Consider the following 13872-nt stretch of genomic DNA (forward strand, 5'->3'; position numbering starts at 1 on the left):
ACTGGTGGAAAATGGAGAATTCTAAGCCACACCGCTGAATAAAAATAACACAACGGCCATCTTACACATACCACAAAACATCTGGATGATCCTCAGGAAGTGAATAGTACCTGGACTAATGTGATAAAAATATACGTTTTTGGAAGGTGTGTGTCCTGTTACATCTGGCATAAAACTAATACTTAATTTCAGAAAAAGAGCATCATACGGAACGTAACATGTGGTGGTGGTAGTGTGATGGTCTTTGGCTACTTCAGGGCCTGGAACCAGGAATTCAGCTGTTTCTACCACACAATCCTAAAGGAAAATGTCCGACCATCTGTTTGTGACCTCAAGCCCAGGAGTACTTGGGTTCTGCAGCAGGACAATGATCCAAAACACACAAGCAAGTGTGTTCACCTCTGAATAACTTAAAAAACTAAAGGAGGGTTTTGGAGTGGTTTAGTCAAATGTGTCTGAATTAAAACAATTCTGTAAAAAAGAGTAATTAGGTTTAGGGGGAAAATGCAGGGCTAGATTTTTCCTTTAATCAAGAATAATATATCATTCAAAAAGTGCTTGTCATATTTACTCAGGTTATCTTTGTCTAAAACTAATAATCAGAAAAATATCAGTATGACCAAAAAGCAAAAATAAAAGAAATATGTAGTGGGCAAATACTTTTTCATGCCACTGTATGTTCATATTTTCCCAACAAAATCTGTCACTATGATCCGAGGATTGCTGGATTGAATCCCAAGTCATGCCGCTTGCCATCAGCAGTCGGAGTCCAAGAGAGCACAATTGGCCATGCTTTCTCTGGGGTTGGTAGATGGCGCTCTCTCCACACATCAATTCCAAAGTGATGTTGATTGGCGCAGGCCTCTGTTAGAAGATGTATTAGAGCTGAGTCTCTGTGCTTTTCACCAGAAACTCTGGCTACCAAGTGATGCTTCATCAGTTTTAGCAGAGGCGTTGGCTGACTTCACACGTCTTTGGAGGCATGTGCTAGTCTTCACTCTAACAGTGTTGGGGGCATTACCATTGACAGGGGGGGGGTTCAATCAGTAGGTGAGTAGGTTGGGTAATTTGACCTTCCGAATTGTGAAGAAAATTAGATAAAAATGATAAATAAATGATTATAGAAGAAGCTACATTAATTTCCAGTCAGAGAAACTGCCAAAAATCTCTGTGTCTACCTTGACTAGGTTGAGGCCAATCCAATTCCTTGGCCCCTCCCCTTTTTCTCTGTCTAGTTGGCCCAGTGACTGGTGTGACAATGAGCAGACAGCTGCGGCACAGTGGAAAAGAAGAGCCAACTCCCACTGTTCTGCGTGGCCAGTCTTTCAGACCAGGGAAAGAGACTATTGAGAGAGAATAAGAAAGCAAGGATGGGTTTTTAAAAAGGTTTTTGTCCCCTTCTCCAGCTACCAGGTGGATAAATGTGGCATTTCCTTCAAACTTGCCGGTTTTAACCCCAATTTTTCCAATTGTAAACTATATCCTGGTCAGGAGTTGAAACGATTGTCACACAGGTAAACCTTCCAATTAAGCTCCTATATAAGATCAAGACCAGAGTGTGGCGTTGCCAAGAATCTGTCAATCTCTTGATGGTAGAACCACTTAGATCAGCTGTTCTAAAACCATCCAAGATCAAACTCACACCTCCAAAGACCACTTAAAAGTAATCCACAGGAACACAATTAAACAAGATGGCCTCCACACATCCTTTGCCATATTTTGCCAAATGTTCTTTACCTGTTAAGACTTGAACATCCTGTTTAAGATCATGCCACAGCATCTCAATCAGACATTGACTAGGCTTCAACTCTCCAAAACCTTCAGTTTTTTGAGCCATTCAGAGGAGAACTTGTTTGTGTTGTTTTGGGTCATTGTCCTGCTGCAGAACCCAAGTACACCTGAGCTTCAGGTCATGAACAGATGGCCGGATATTCTCCTTCAGGATTTTCTGGTGGAGTGTAGAATTGATGGTTCCTTCTATTACAGCAAGTTGTCCCGACCCTGAAGCAGAAAAGCAGCCCAGACCATCACACTACCACCACCACCATGTTTTACATTCAGTATGATGATCTTTTTCTGAAATTATGTTATTTTTCTGTAAATGTAACAAAACACACCTTCCAAAAAGTAAAATTATTTCCTCATCAGTCCACAGAATATTTCCACAAAATCCTGGGGATAATCAAGATACTTGTTGGCAAATATAAGATGTAACTTTGTGTTCTTTTTGGTCAGCAGTGCAGCAGTTTTCATCTAGGAACTTTCTCATGGAGACCATTTTCGCCCAGTCTTTTTCTTATTATTGAATCATTAACACTGAGCTTAACTGAGGAAAACGAGACCTGAATGTTGTTCTGGGTTCTTTTATGACCTCCTGGATGAGTTGTTCATGCCCTTTTGGAATAATTTTGGTTGCCAGTCACTCCTGGGAAGGTTCACCAGTGTTCCATTTGTTTTCTCCATTAGTGAATAATAGCTCTCACTGTGGGCCGCTGGAATCCCAAAGCCTTAGAAATGACATTGTAGCTTTTAGACTGATAGACGATCAAGGACTTTGTTTTGTCATCTGTTTTTGTGTTTCTTCAGATTGGGGCATAATGCGCTGCTTTTTGAGATCTTTTATCTGCCTCATGTTGTCAGACAGGTTCTATTTTAGTGATTTATTGATTCTACAGGTCTGGCAGTAATCGGGCCTGGTTGTGGTTAGTGGAATTGAACTCAGCTTTCCAAAAATTTACTCAGTTTACTTAAAGTTTGTTTAAAGATCTGAAAGTATGACAAAAAAAGTAAAAAAAGAAAATATAAAGTAGAAAATATACAGATTTACGGTCTTTGGACAACATTTCCCCCAAATTCCCCCCAAAAAAGTCATTTACAGAATTTATTTCCAGAAAATGGGAATCATTTTTAAGTAGTCTCTTACTTTTTTCCAGAGCTGTATGTAATCTTGTGTGTCTTTGTTAAGGCAATTGAAGTTTAAAAAACCTTTCAGAATAAAAAAAAAACATCTCCCCATGATGTAAAAGCTCTATATTGAATATACCTTTTAAGACAGGAACCATTAAGGAATCTTTATTTGAAGATTATGAGTGTGTTTTGAGTGTATGGGTGCATTTTAAATCTCAAAAGACCACTCTAGACCCTCAGTCAATGCAAAATTAATAATTTTGGCAACCTTGTTAGTTGTGCATACAGGCTCTTCCACACACAATGCCAATCCCCTGGCATTGTACATGTTGCTTTGATGTGCAGAGGGAAATTATAAAGGTGGGATAATGGTTCATTTTATGCATGAAAGGTTTTCAGTAGAGCACTTCAAGCGGTAAGAAGGAATGGAGTGCTCCTCACACCAGAACAAAAGCTACATCTGAATAAATTCATGCATCCTTTTGTCGGAGCTCGATGGCTCATATATGCTGAAGGGCGTAGTGTTTCCGTTATTGGGAAGACTAATTCCAGGAAGTCTGTAAAAGACAGTGAAGTGTTTCTCCACTTCAGGAAATGGATTGACGTACTCTAAAGGTCACACAGCTTGTTGTACATCTATGGCAGTGTGAGTAACTGCTAACCGTGTCATTAGTAGAAGCATTTTTGTGAATGGAATTTTCTTGCAATTTTCTCATTTTATGGATTTATGGAACAACCAAACAAAAACTATAAAATATCATTGATAAGATTAACGCATGATGCTGCTACTCTCTACTAATTTCGCATCAGGCATTTCATATCTTATTCATACCATAAATGTCTCATTCCATTGTTTTTTCATTCAGTTTAAACAGTCTAGTTGTGGTTTCAAGTATGAATGAATGCCATGTGAGCTGTTTTTTGTGAAAAAAAAGGGCTCAGGTGTTTCTATTTAGCCCTACTTTAGATCACTGAATTAGTGGTCTCTTAAGAAAGACCGGATTTGGCTCTTGTTTATGAATATTCATACATGCAAATATATTGCCTCTGATTGGTTAACCCTTTGAACCATAGGCTGTTTTGGTGTGTTTTTTTTTCTTCGTTTTTGTCAATTCCTCTTTCAGGTCTTATAACACAGTGATTACGTCAGACAGACACATGCTCTGATCTCTTTTAATCCAGAAGCCATATGGCTGCTCAAAAATATAATCATTCAAAATGTAAAAGGAAGTAGAATTGTTATATTTTCCTGGAACTGGCCATGTTTTGGTCCACATTTTACCAAGCGCCAGTTTTTTTTTTTACTTACTTAAAAAAATTTATAGACTTTAAATATATTCACATCTAAATGGTTAGACTAGAGTCTATATGAGTTGAAAGCATAAGAATATTGATGATAGTTTTATACATGGTTTATTATTAATTTGCTGCTGTAATGAAGGCAATCACTGAATTCCTGCAGATGATGATCACAGTCTAAGCAAAGCTGCAAAGTCTCCAAGTCCGTGAATTCTGTAATCATACACGCACCTGTACACAATATAGTGTGTATACACAATACACAAATACAACACAATATATTTCCATGTTATTGGGAAAATCTCTGGTACTGTAGATCCAGTGCACAGGATGCTGTAGGTAGAGTATGCAGGGTGGTTCTGCGATGGACTTGTGCCATGTCCATCTAGTATTTCTACCTTTTAAACAATAATTCCAGGTAGGCTGTGAATCCAACATGACTCTGGATGGAAGAGATTTACTTGAACAAAAGCAAGTTGGTTGCTAAAACCCTTTCAAAACTTTTACATCATAAATTGTAATCAACCATGTTCTAGTAAGTACCAAAAATACCATTTTGGTGCTATACTATTGAAACCATTATTATTTTTTTAAACAGATCCATATACCAAAGGTTTTCCACCAATCCATCCAAGAACCCATTAACCAAGCAAACATCTAGACATCTAGACTTGTCACAAAATAATTATTTAAGGTGGAACACTTGGAAAACCATTTTGGTGATCTACCATAGAAAACATTTTAAAATATTTAAAATAGGACCAAAGGTTTTTTTTTAACCAATCCATCCAAGAACCCATTAACCAAGCAAACATCTAGAAATCTAGATATCTAGACTTGTCACAAAATAAGTATTTGAGGTGGAACAATAGGAAAACCATTTTGGTGATCTACCATAGAAAACATTTTAAAATGTTTAAAATAGGACCAAAGTTTTTTTTTAACCAATCCATCCAAGAACCCATTAACCAATCAAACATCTAGACTTGTCATGATAATTGCATTATCAATTTATCATACATCACAGTATATGGACATGACCTCAATTTTAAGTTTTATTCAGCCACTTTTTTATCAACAGACCATTTTTCATATTCATTTTTACGTGGTTTTATATTTTTTTCTTTACATTTTAGGATTTTATAACTTCTGGCCTTAAAATGAAAAAATATATATCATCGATCACGATTTCTTATTCCTTGAAATCATCTAAACAAAAATAATTATCAAGACAAGGCTTTCAAACTACCATTTAAACACATGTAACATTTTCATGCCTCAATCTCAAAACCACTGCCTTTACTAGAAGAGCTCTGTTGGACACTTTATTGAAAGTGTAAATACACGTTGTGTCAGTTCATCTGACAGTTATGAAGCCTAGTCTTGAACTGCTCGCCAATAAAGCAATGGAAAACCAATAAAATAGAGTGTAAGGTCACCGTGTCCAGAGTGAATTATAGATTATAGAGATGGAACTGAGTCTTTTGTTGAGTGATGAAGCAACATTGAATACCTTTGAGATCAGTAGTGGTGATTGTGATCCAAAACTAATCATCCAATTCTGCACTTGACCTCTTGAATACTCTTGTGGCTGAATGTAATAAAATTCTTATAGCAGTCTTATAATATGTAGAGCAACATCTAGTCTTCACAGAAGAGTAGAGGCTTTTACTGCAATAAAAGTAGATATCCCTTAAATTAATACTTGTAGGTTCTTTTCAGACCTATAGTTTGTTTTTCAAAAGGAAAAATCCATTAATAATAAACTAACATGTTCTAGTTCACAGTTGAGAAATCATTTTGTTTCTATACCAGGGGTGTCCAAACTACGGCCAGCTGGCCATTTGCGGCCGTTTCCTTTTTTGGAGCGGCCCGCAAGGTATTTTAGAAATAGAATGAAAGTTGACCCACTGTTAAGCAGGTTTTTATAATGTGAGATTCAAAGTTTGAACGCTAGGTGTCAGAAACGGGCCAAAGAGTCTAAAAGCGTAGAGAGTGCGCATTTCTAGCGCAGAAAAACAGGCCAAAGAGTCTAAAAGCGTAGAGTGTGCGCAGTTGTAGTGCAGAAAAACGGGGCCAAAGAGTCTAAAGCGTCTAAAGCGGAGAGGGTGTGCATTTCAAGCGCAGAAAAACAGGCCAAAGAGTCTAAAAGCGGAGAGAGTGCGCAGTTCTAGCGCAGAAAAACGGGGCAAAAGAGTCTAAAAGCGGAGAGTGTGCGCATTTCTAGCGCAGAAAAACGGGCCAAAGAGTCTAAAAGCCGAGACGGTGCGCATTTGTAGCGCAGAAAAACGGGCCAAAGAGTCTAACAGTGGAGAGAGTGCACATTTCTAGCGCAGAAAAACGGGCCAAAGAGTCAAAAAGCGGAGAGGGTGCGCAGTTCTAGCACAGAAAAACGGGGCAAAAGAGTCTAAAAGCGGAGAGTGTGCACATTTCTAGCGCAGAAAAATGGGGCCAAAGAGTCTAAAAGCGGAGAGGGTGTGCATTTCTAGCGCAGAAAAACGGGCCAAAGAGTCTAAAAGCGGAGAGGGTGCGCATTTCTAGCGCAGAACAATGGGGCAAAAATGTCTAAAAGCGGTGAGGGTGCGCATTTGTATCGCAGAAAATCGGGCCAAAGAGTCTAAAAGCATAGAGAGTGCGCATTTCTAGCGCAGAAAAACGGGCCAAAGAGTCTAAAAGCGGAGAGTGTGCGCATTTCTAGCGCAGAAAAACGGGCCAAAGAGTCTAAAAGCCGAGACGGTGCGCATTTGTAGCGCAGAAAAACGGGCCAAAGAGTCTAACAGTGGAGAGAGTGCGCATTTCTAGCGCAGAAAAACGGGCCAAAGAGTCTAAAAGCGGAGAGGGTGCGCAGTTCTAGCACAGAAAAACGGGGCAAAAGAGTCTAAAAGCGGAGAGTGTGCGCATTTCTAGCGCAGAAAAATGGGGCCAAAGAGTCTAAAAGCGGAGAGGGTGTGCATTTCTAGCTCAGAAAAACGGGCCAAAGAGTCTAAAAGCGGAGAGGGTGCGCATTTCTAGCGCAGAACAATGGGGCAAAAATGTCTAAAAGCGGTGAGGGTGCGCATTTGTATCGCAGAAAATCGGGCCAAAGAGTCTAAAAGCATAGAGAGTGCGCATTTCTAGCGCAGAAAAACGGGCCAAAGAGTCTAAAAGCGGAGAGGGTGCGCATTTCTAGCGCAGAACAATGGGGCAAAAATGTCTAAAAGCGGCGAGGGTGCGCATTTGTATCGCAGAAAATCGGGCCAAAGAGTCTAAAAGCGGAGAGAGTGCGCATTTCTAGCGCAGAAAAACAGACCAAAGAGTCAAAAAGCGGAGAGGGTGCGCATTTCTAGCGCAGAAAAACGGGGCAAAAGAGTCTAAAAGTTGCCGTAATTAAGTGGTTTAATATAAAGAGACATCATGAAATTAAACATCAATTTGAAAAATCTTAGTTTACACAACACTGTCAAAGATAAAGATAGTAAGTCAAGTAAAATGATCTGTAAATGAAATAATCAGGAAAAAAGTTATAAAATTATTTAAAGTGGTATATTTCATTATTTGTTTTATTACAGAGTCTGTGGCCCGTGACTTCAAATATATTTCTCCTTCTGGACCCCAACAAAAAAAGTTTGGAGACCCCTGTTCTATACTGTAGAGAACCTTTTTAAAAAGGTTTCAAATCGAACCACATACTGGTAGATACTTTGTAGATGTAAAGTGACAAAATGTGAAAATGTTCAAGGGATGTAATAATTTTGCACGAGCCAGTTTCCCAGACAGGGATTAAATAAATAATTAGACCAGGACTAGGCTTAATCCTTTTCATGAAAAGACACCCATAGTGTATTGATTACTGTGAATCGATTTCTGTTCATTCAAGAGTTCAAACAAACAAGAGCTATAGGAGGATTTATAAGAGAGCTTTTTGATAAAACTGTGCGCCTTTGTATAAATGATTTATTCAATATGTTATCTCTGTGTATACAATGGATTCGACATAAACTGTACAGTGCAGATTCTTTTTGCATATATGTACTGTATGTAAAGTTCAGCGGTACATACCAACAACGTTTCTTTTCTTTTTTTTTTTTTGTTTGTTTGTTCGTCTGTTTTAAATTACTTGTTTGTATTGATACACATAGCCTACCACATGCAGGTCTCCAACAGCCTTCCCCATTTATTACCATGCAACAGGTGAAACATGTAGACATGTAGGTAGATGAACCAGGGATGGGAACCCCAGAGAAGACTGGGGGATGGTTAAAAAAATGGGGAAAAAATGCAACAAAACAAAACGAACCAAAACAAAACAGAACATCCTGCCGTTAATGTTTCATATTTTAGACGTTTAGAAAAGACAGAAAAACGAACCAAAGAAACTTGACTTCGACTCTACGTGAGATGAGCGGCCATGGCAACGAGAAAACGTATAGAGTACAGAAAAAGTACAAAATGGAACGAAACCATCGTGAAATGGGGGGAAGGAAACGCTACAGTAGGAGATACAAACGAAGAACAAAGATTGTACATTTACATAGCAGTCATTTTACAAAAATAAATCCAGTCCTCTTTGGAACCAGTTAACTGGTCAGCAGGGCAAAATATACAGTACGAGGGCCCAGCAGAAAAAACAGTGTGCACACTTGAGAGAATGAGCATACAAGGTTACGACTTTCTCAAAACCAACCTTTTGGTCAATGTATTTTAACGAAATGAATATCGAAAATAATATCGTCCCATTTTTCTTAAGAGAAAACAGCCGACAAAGCTGCTTTAAACATGAACTGATGAACTGATGGATTCCTAAACAGAAATATCCTCATATTCTCATAAGAAATTAAGTGTATCAATTAATATTAGCATGACGGCATCCGCATTTCTCTCTCTCTATATATATATGTATATATAAGATAACAATCGTGAAATGAAAGACACCTCATTAACACCTCATTAATTCAGCAGAACAGTAGTAGAACCGTAGTAGAACCATAGTAGAACGTGACACAGTAGATTACAAGACAAGATCGAATCGCTTGTCTTGGAAAAAAAACCCAAAAAACGTAATACAGTTAAATATGATGATAATACTATACTTGCTTTATAATGACCAAAATCGTTCAAGACACTGAATTATCGATTAAGCGAGGTGAAGGTAATGCGTTTAATGCATTCGTTAATAAACTGAATACGTGTGAATTGCTTTCAAGGCTCTCTAAATCCTCTCTAAGTCCTATAAACAGACAGCTTTACTGATGCACAGTGATATTTAAATACCCTTTTGAATGATCTAGAAAGTGGAAAATGAACGAACGAAATCGAATGAACAAACGAACGAACGAACGAACGAGCTTCAACACAAGTCAAACATGCTACTATGCTCCTTAAGGAGACTGTTAAGGAAGCACCCTACCCTAAACCAATCGTCTACATATATATGTTTATAGAATAATGGTATAATAGTCAACTTAGAATCCTGGTGGCGTTGCGCCATCTTGAAAAAAAACATTTCAGTTGTGTATCCTGACATGCTGCGAGTTCTAGCGTTAGAAAAGAGTATCTTAAAAATGAACACAGTTTGTTTTGTTTTTGTTTTATTGAACACCTTCGAACCCGTGCACCAACATTGCACCGCCTAGTCTTGCTCTTTTTTATTTATTTTATTTGTCTGTAAGCTTGAGAAACTGCTACCATTTCTGCCATCTCTTCTGCTACAATTTTTTTTTTTAAAAGGCAAAGCGACTTATAGTAACACTAGCTTTCCACGTCTTTCGGCGAAACGAGGCCACGACTGGGCGAAAGACGGCATCAACATACATTCGGCCATCTTGCCTGTGTCTGGCTACTGCCAAGGACAACTGCAGTTGCGACTGCAACCATTGGGGGTTTAAACCAGCAGCGTTTAAAGATTAAGCAGTTTTGGGTCGAGGGCTTCACTTTAGTTACATTACGTTACGTCAGTTAGACCTGAATAACCAGGCAGGGCCTAAAGTTTCAAAAGCTTTGAAACCTAGTCTGTCGACTTCTGACACCAAAGCGAGGCAAGTGGCGTCAGGTGTAGTAATCCAAGTGAGCCAAGACTGGCAAATGGTAAAAATCATCAAGGGTGTCTTTGATATGTATAGGCTTGCCATTCACTCCGTTGGGGAGGAACGGCATCCACCCTGAACGTCGCTAGCTCGTTGTAGCGACATACAGTATTTATTTACCGATGCCTATTTAAGTCTCTCGAAGGTCCTTATCTACGTAGTTTCGACTAAAAACCTACAGCGTCTTCTATCGCTGCTGTTCTGTGAGGCATTCCTAAAAGTGCAACAATTTGCAACAAAAAAATATATATGTGTTTGCATGTTAAAAAAGGAGAAGCTGAACAAAGAGTTCAACAAAGGGTCTCTGCTGTGTAATTTTTTTTGCTTTTTGCATGTGTTAAACTGTCGTTACCATGTATGACCGCATTGTAAACACGTCTACAGAAGCAAGGGTTTACTCGACACTCGACATAGCAGACACTCGACACAATCTTCTCACCTTCAGTTTCCTCTCGACTACTCTCGACTTTAATTTGCGGAGTGTAACATTTTTATTTAAAAAAAGAAAAAATAAAGAAAAGCACGCACCAGTTCGAGATAAGCTGGCTAACACAGGAAGATGAAAGAAAACCAGTAAACGTGACAGGAAAGGACACATAAAAGACAAAAGAAAAAAGAAATAGAGAGAGAGAGAGAGACACAACGCAACAATGACGGATTTGATTTGTGTCTGTACAACAATCCATCCAGGCGAATGCTGGTGTGCTGTGGTGTTCTGAAAAAAAAAGAACAATAACATGAAAGGTCCAACAGAAGAACCGTGGGTAGCTGTCAGCAGGCAAAAGCTACCAGACGAGGCCGATGAAAATATGTCATTCGCACAGAGGATTGTCACAGGGAAGAAAGGGAAAGGGGAAACGAAAGAACAGGGAGCGTTGAAAAGGCATTCCGTATCGCGTAGGGCATTCCAGTGACAGAGTTTGTTAGTGCTGAGTGTTCAGCTGTCCCCTCCTCCTCCTCCTCCTCCTGCTCTTCATCTCCCTCCTCCTCCTCCTCTTCTTCAGCATCCTTCCCCATCTCCTCCGCACTCCCGCAGTCCTTCAGAGCGAGCGAGCGAGGCCTCAGCCAGCCTCGTCCTGCGGCCACGCCCAGCCCCTTTAGTTCAGTCGCGCCCGTGGCTAAACTCTAGGGGGACGAGTGCTAGAGGAGGGAGTTTTGTCGTATAGTCGGTTCCGCCGCCCCGGGTGGTGGTGGTGGTGGGAGTTCTCTTGGAGAGCTGTGGACGTGGAGACCCCCTCGTGAGAGGAAGGGAGGTGGGGGATGCAGGGCTATGTCTCCTTGTCAGGCTTGCTGACGGGCTTGCCTCCGTTCATGACCACCGGCTCTGTGCTTTTGCTGGGAGGGACTCCAGCCTTGGGGACAGCTTCGCCCACATCATGCAGCGAGGGCTCGCGGTACATGGCAACTGCGGGGCAGAGAATATAATAAACATGATCAACACTCTGGCGGTGGATGAAAAGAAAAAAATTGTTGAGAGGTTATTCAAGAACTGAGAGGTACACTATGCCTCTACCATATACAGTGGTGTAAAAAAAGTATTTTTTTAAGGTTATAAAACAAACTTTAATATCAGACAAATATAACCTGAGTAAATATAAAAAAAACTATTAAAAAACAATCTAGCACTTTGAAAAAAGTGTTTTCCCCCCTATAAATTAATTAATACATTAAAAGTTCAATTTCACTACTAACCACAACCAGGCCTGGTTACTTCCAGTTCTACCTGTAGAATTCACTTAAAAAAGAAAATCACTTAAATAGAATTTGTCTGGCAACATGAAGCAGATAAAATATCTCAAAAAGTAACATGTCTCTTTATAGATCTGAAGAAGTTCCAAAACTGATGAGAAAACAACATAAAGTCATTAACATCTATCAGTCTGGAAAAGGATACAAAGTCAATTTTAATACTTTTAAATACTCCATAATTATTCCAAAAGGGCATGGACAACACATCCAGGAGGTCACAAAAGAACCCAGAACAGTTAAGATCAGTGTTAATGATTAAAAAATAAGAAAGAGACTGGTTGAAACTGGTTGGTCTCCATTGGAGAGTTCCATGACAAAAAAAACACAGCTGACCAAAAATAACACAAATACTTTTGCTTTGCTTCAGGGTCTGATGAAATATAATTTATGCTTGGTCCAATGTTTAAAAAAACTTATGATCTGCACCCAGTGATGTCAAGGCAGTGAGATAAATCAAACTTTTAACCTCATTATTTTGTAGAAATGTTGCGGATACTTCAACAGTATTTTACTTATAGAGAAATTTAAGGGTAATTTGGACAGTTTGGGAATTTTCTTACAAATAATGGACCCAGTGTCTCAATCACCCTTAAATCACCCTAAAATATACAGTATACAGTATATACAGTACAATTTATATTATATTATGAGTCACTCTACCTTCTATGGGCTTGGGGAGAAAGTGTGCAGCTGGTTTGGTCTTTTTCACCCGGTTCCCCTTCATGGGCTGGCCCTCTTTATTGAGACCCAGGAACCAGGCTCGACCAGACTCCTGCTGTCTGTAGAGCATGGACGAGTAGATGACGTAGTAGTTCTCAAAAACCGATTCTTTAAACTTGCATTCCGCTGTGAAAAGCTCCTGTAACACAAAGAAGAAGAAGAAAAAGGAATTCAGATTATTACGCAACTGGTTACATCAATAATTTTGCTTTAAACTTGCATTCTGCTGTAAAAAAAAAAAGCAGAAGAAGTAGAAGAAGAAAAAGAAGAAGACAATTATGTAACTTGTTATATCAAAAACATAGCTTTTAAAGCTTCCTAATCGTCCCAGCCAATTTTAATCAGACCAGAAATTGCAAAGATTCTCAAATCTTTTGAGGACAAAAACTTTTTGCTCACCTAAACTCGTGACAATTGGGTAATATAAAGATAGAAACTATGCATCATCAACTACAATGATACAAACAATAGCAGATAGCAGAATATTCTGTATTTATTAAAATTAATATTGTTGCTTACATTTTTATATACAATTTTATATAAAAAATGTACACATAGGGGATTAATGTGTAGTCTATAATCTATAGCATCTATAGATTCATTTAGTACCACTCACAGCTTTTGTGTGCACCATTTAAAAACAATTTAAATACACCTGTGACAAATGGCAGCATCTTTGTATCCACAATGTATGTATATATATATATATATATATATATATATATATATATATATATATATATATATATATATATATATATATATATATATATATACAGTGATGGTATAGTTACTTTGAAAAAGTAATCCGATTACTGATTACTCCTTTAAAAAGTAACTTAGTTACTTTATGGATTACTTGATTTTAAAAGTAACTAAGTTACTTTACAAGTTACTTTATTAGTTACTTTCAGCAGCTGCAGACACCACCTCCCGCCGCCTTAACATAAACATTATAACCAGTTTTGCCAATACTCCCTTTATTGGAAAATGCATTTTTAACAGCAACAATTTATCTCTATTAAGTTGAACTATTTCCTAAAAAAAATAAGTTTTTTTTTATAAAAATAAAAAAATTAACTTAACATAAATATTTTTTTATAAAAAATAAAATATGGTCTTTCTTGATTTTACT

The 13872-nt window shown here is 38.4% G+C and overlaps 1 protein-coding gene across 2 annotated transcripts in view; it reads right to left on the reverse strand.

The window, feature by feature from the left end:
• Positions 1 to 8333: 8333 nt before the first annotated feature.
• LOC103025512 (fibroblast growth factor 14) overlaps positions 8334 to 13872 on the reverse strand; it is a 136583-nt gene continuing 131044 nt past the window's right edge. For both annotated transcript variants that reach the window (XM_022674833.2, XM_022674832.2), the window contains exons 4-5: positions 12678 to 12876; positions 8334 to 11673 (exon numbers count right to left, since the gene is read on the reverse strand). In XM_022674833.2, coding sequence (XP_022530554.2) covers positions 11537 to 11673; positions 12678 to 12876 — 336 coding nt within the window. In that variant the 3' untranslated portion in view covers positions 8334 to 11536. The remainder of the gene's footprint in view (positions 11674 to 12677; positions 12877 to 13872) is intronic.

Source organism: Astyanax mexicanus, chromosome 21 (assembly GCF_023375975.1).
Source record: "Astyanax mexicanus isolate ESR-SI-001 chromosome 21, AstMex3_surface, whole genome shotgun sequence".
Classification (NCBI taxonomy): Eukaryota; Metazoa; Chordata; class Actinopteri; order Characiformes; family Acestrorhamphidae; genus Astyanax; species Astyanax mexicanus.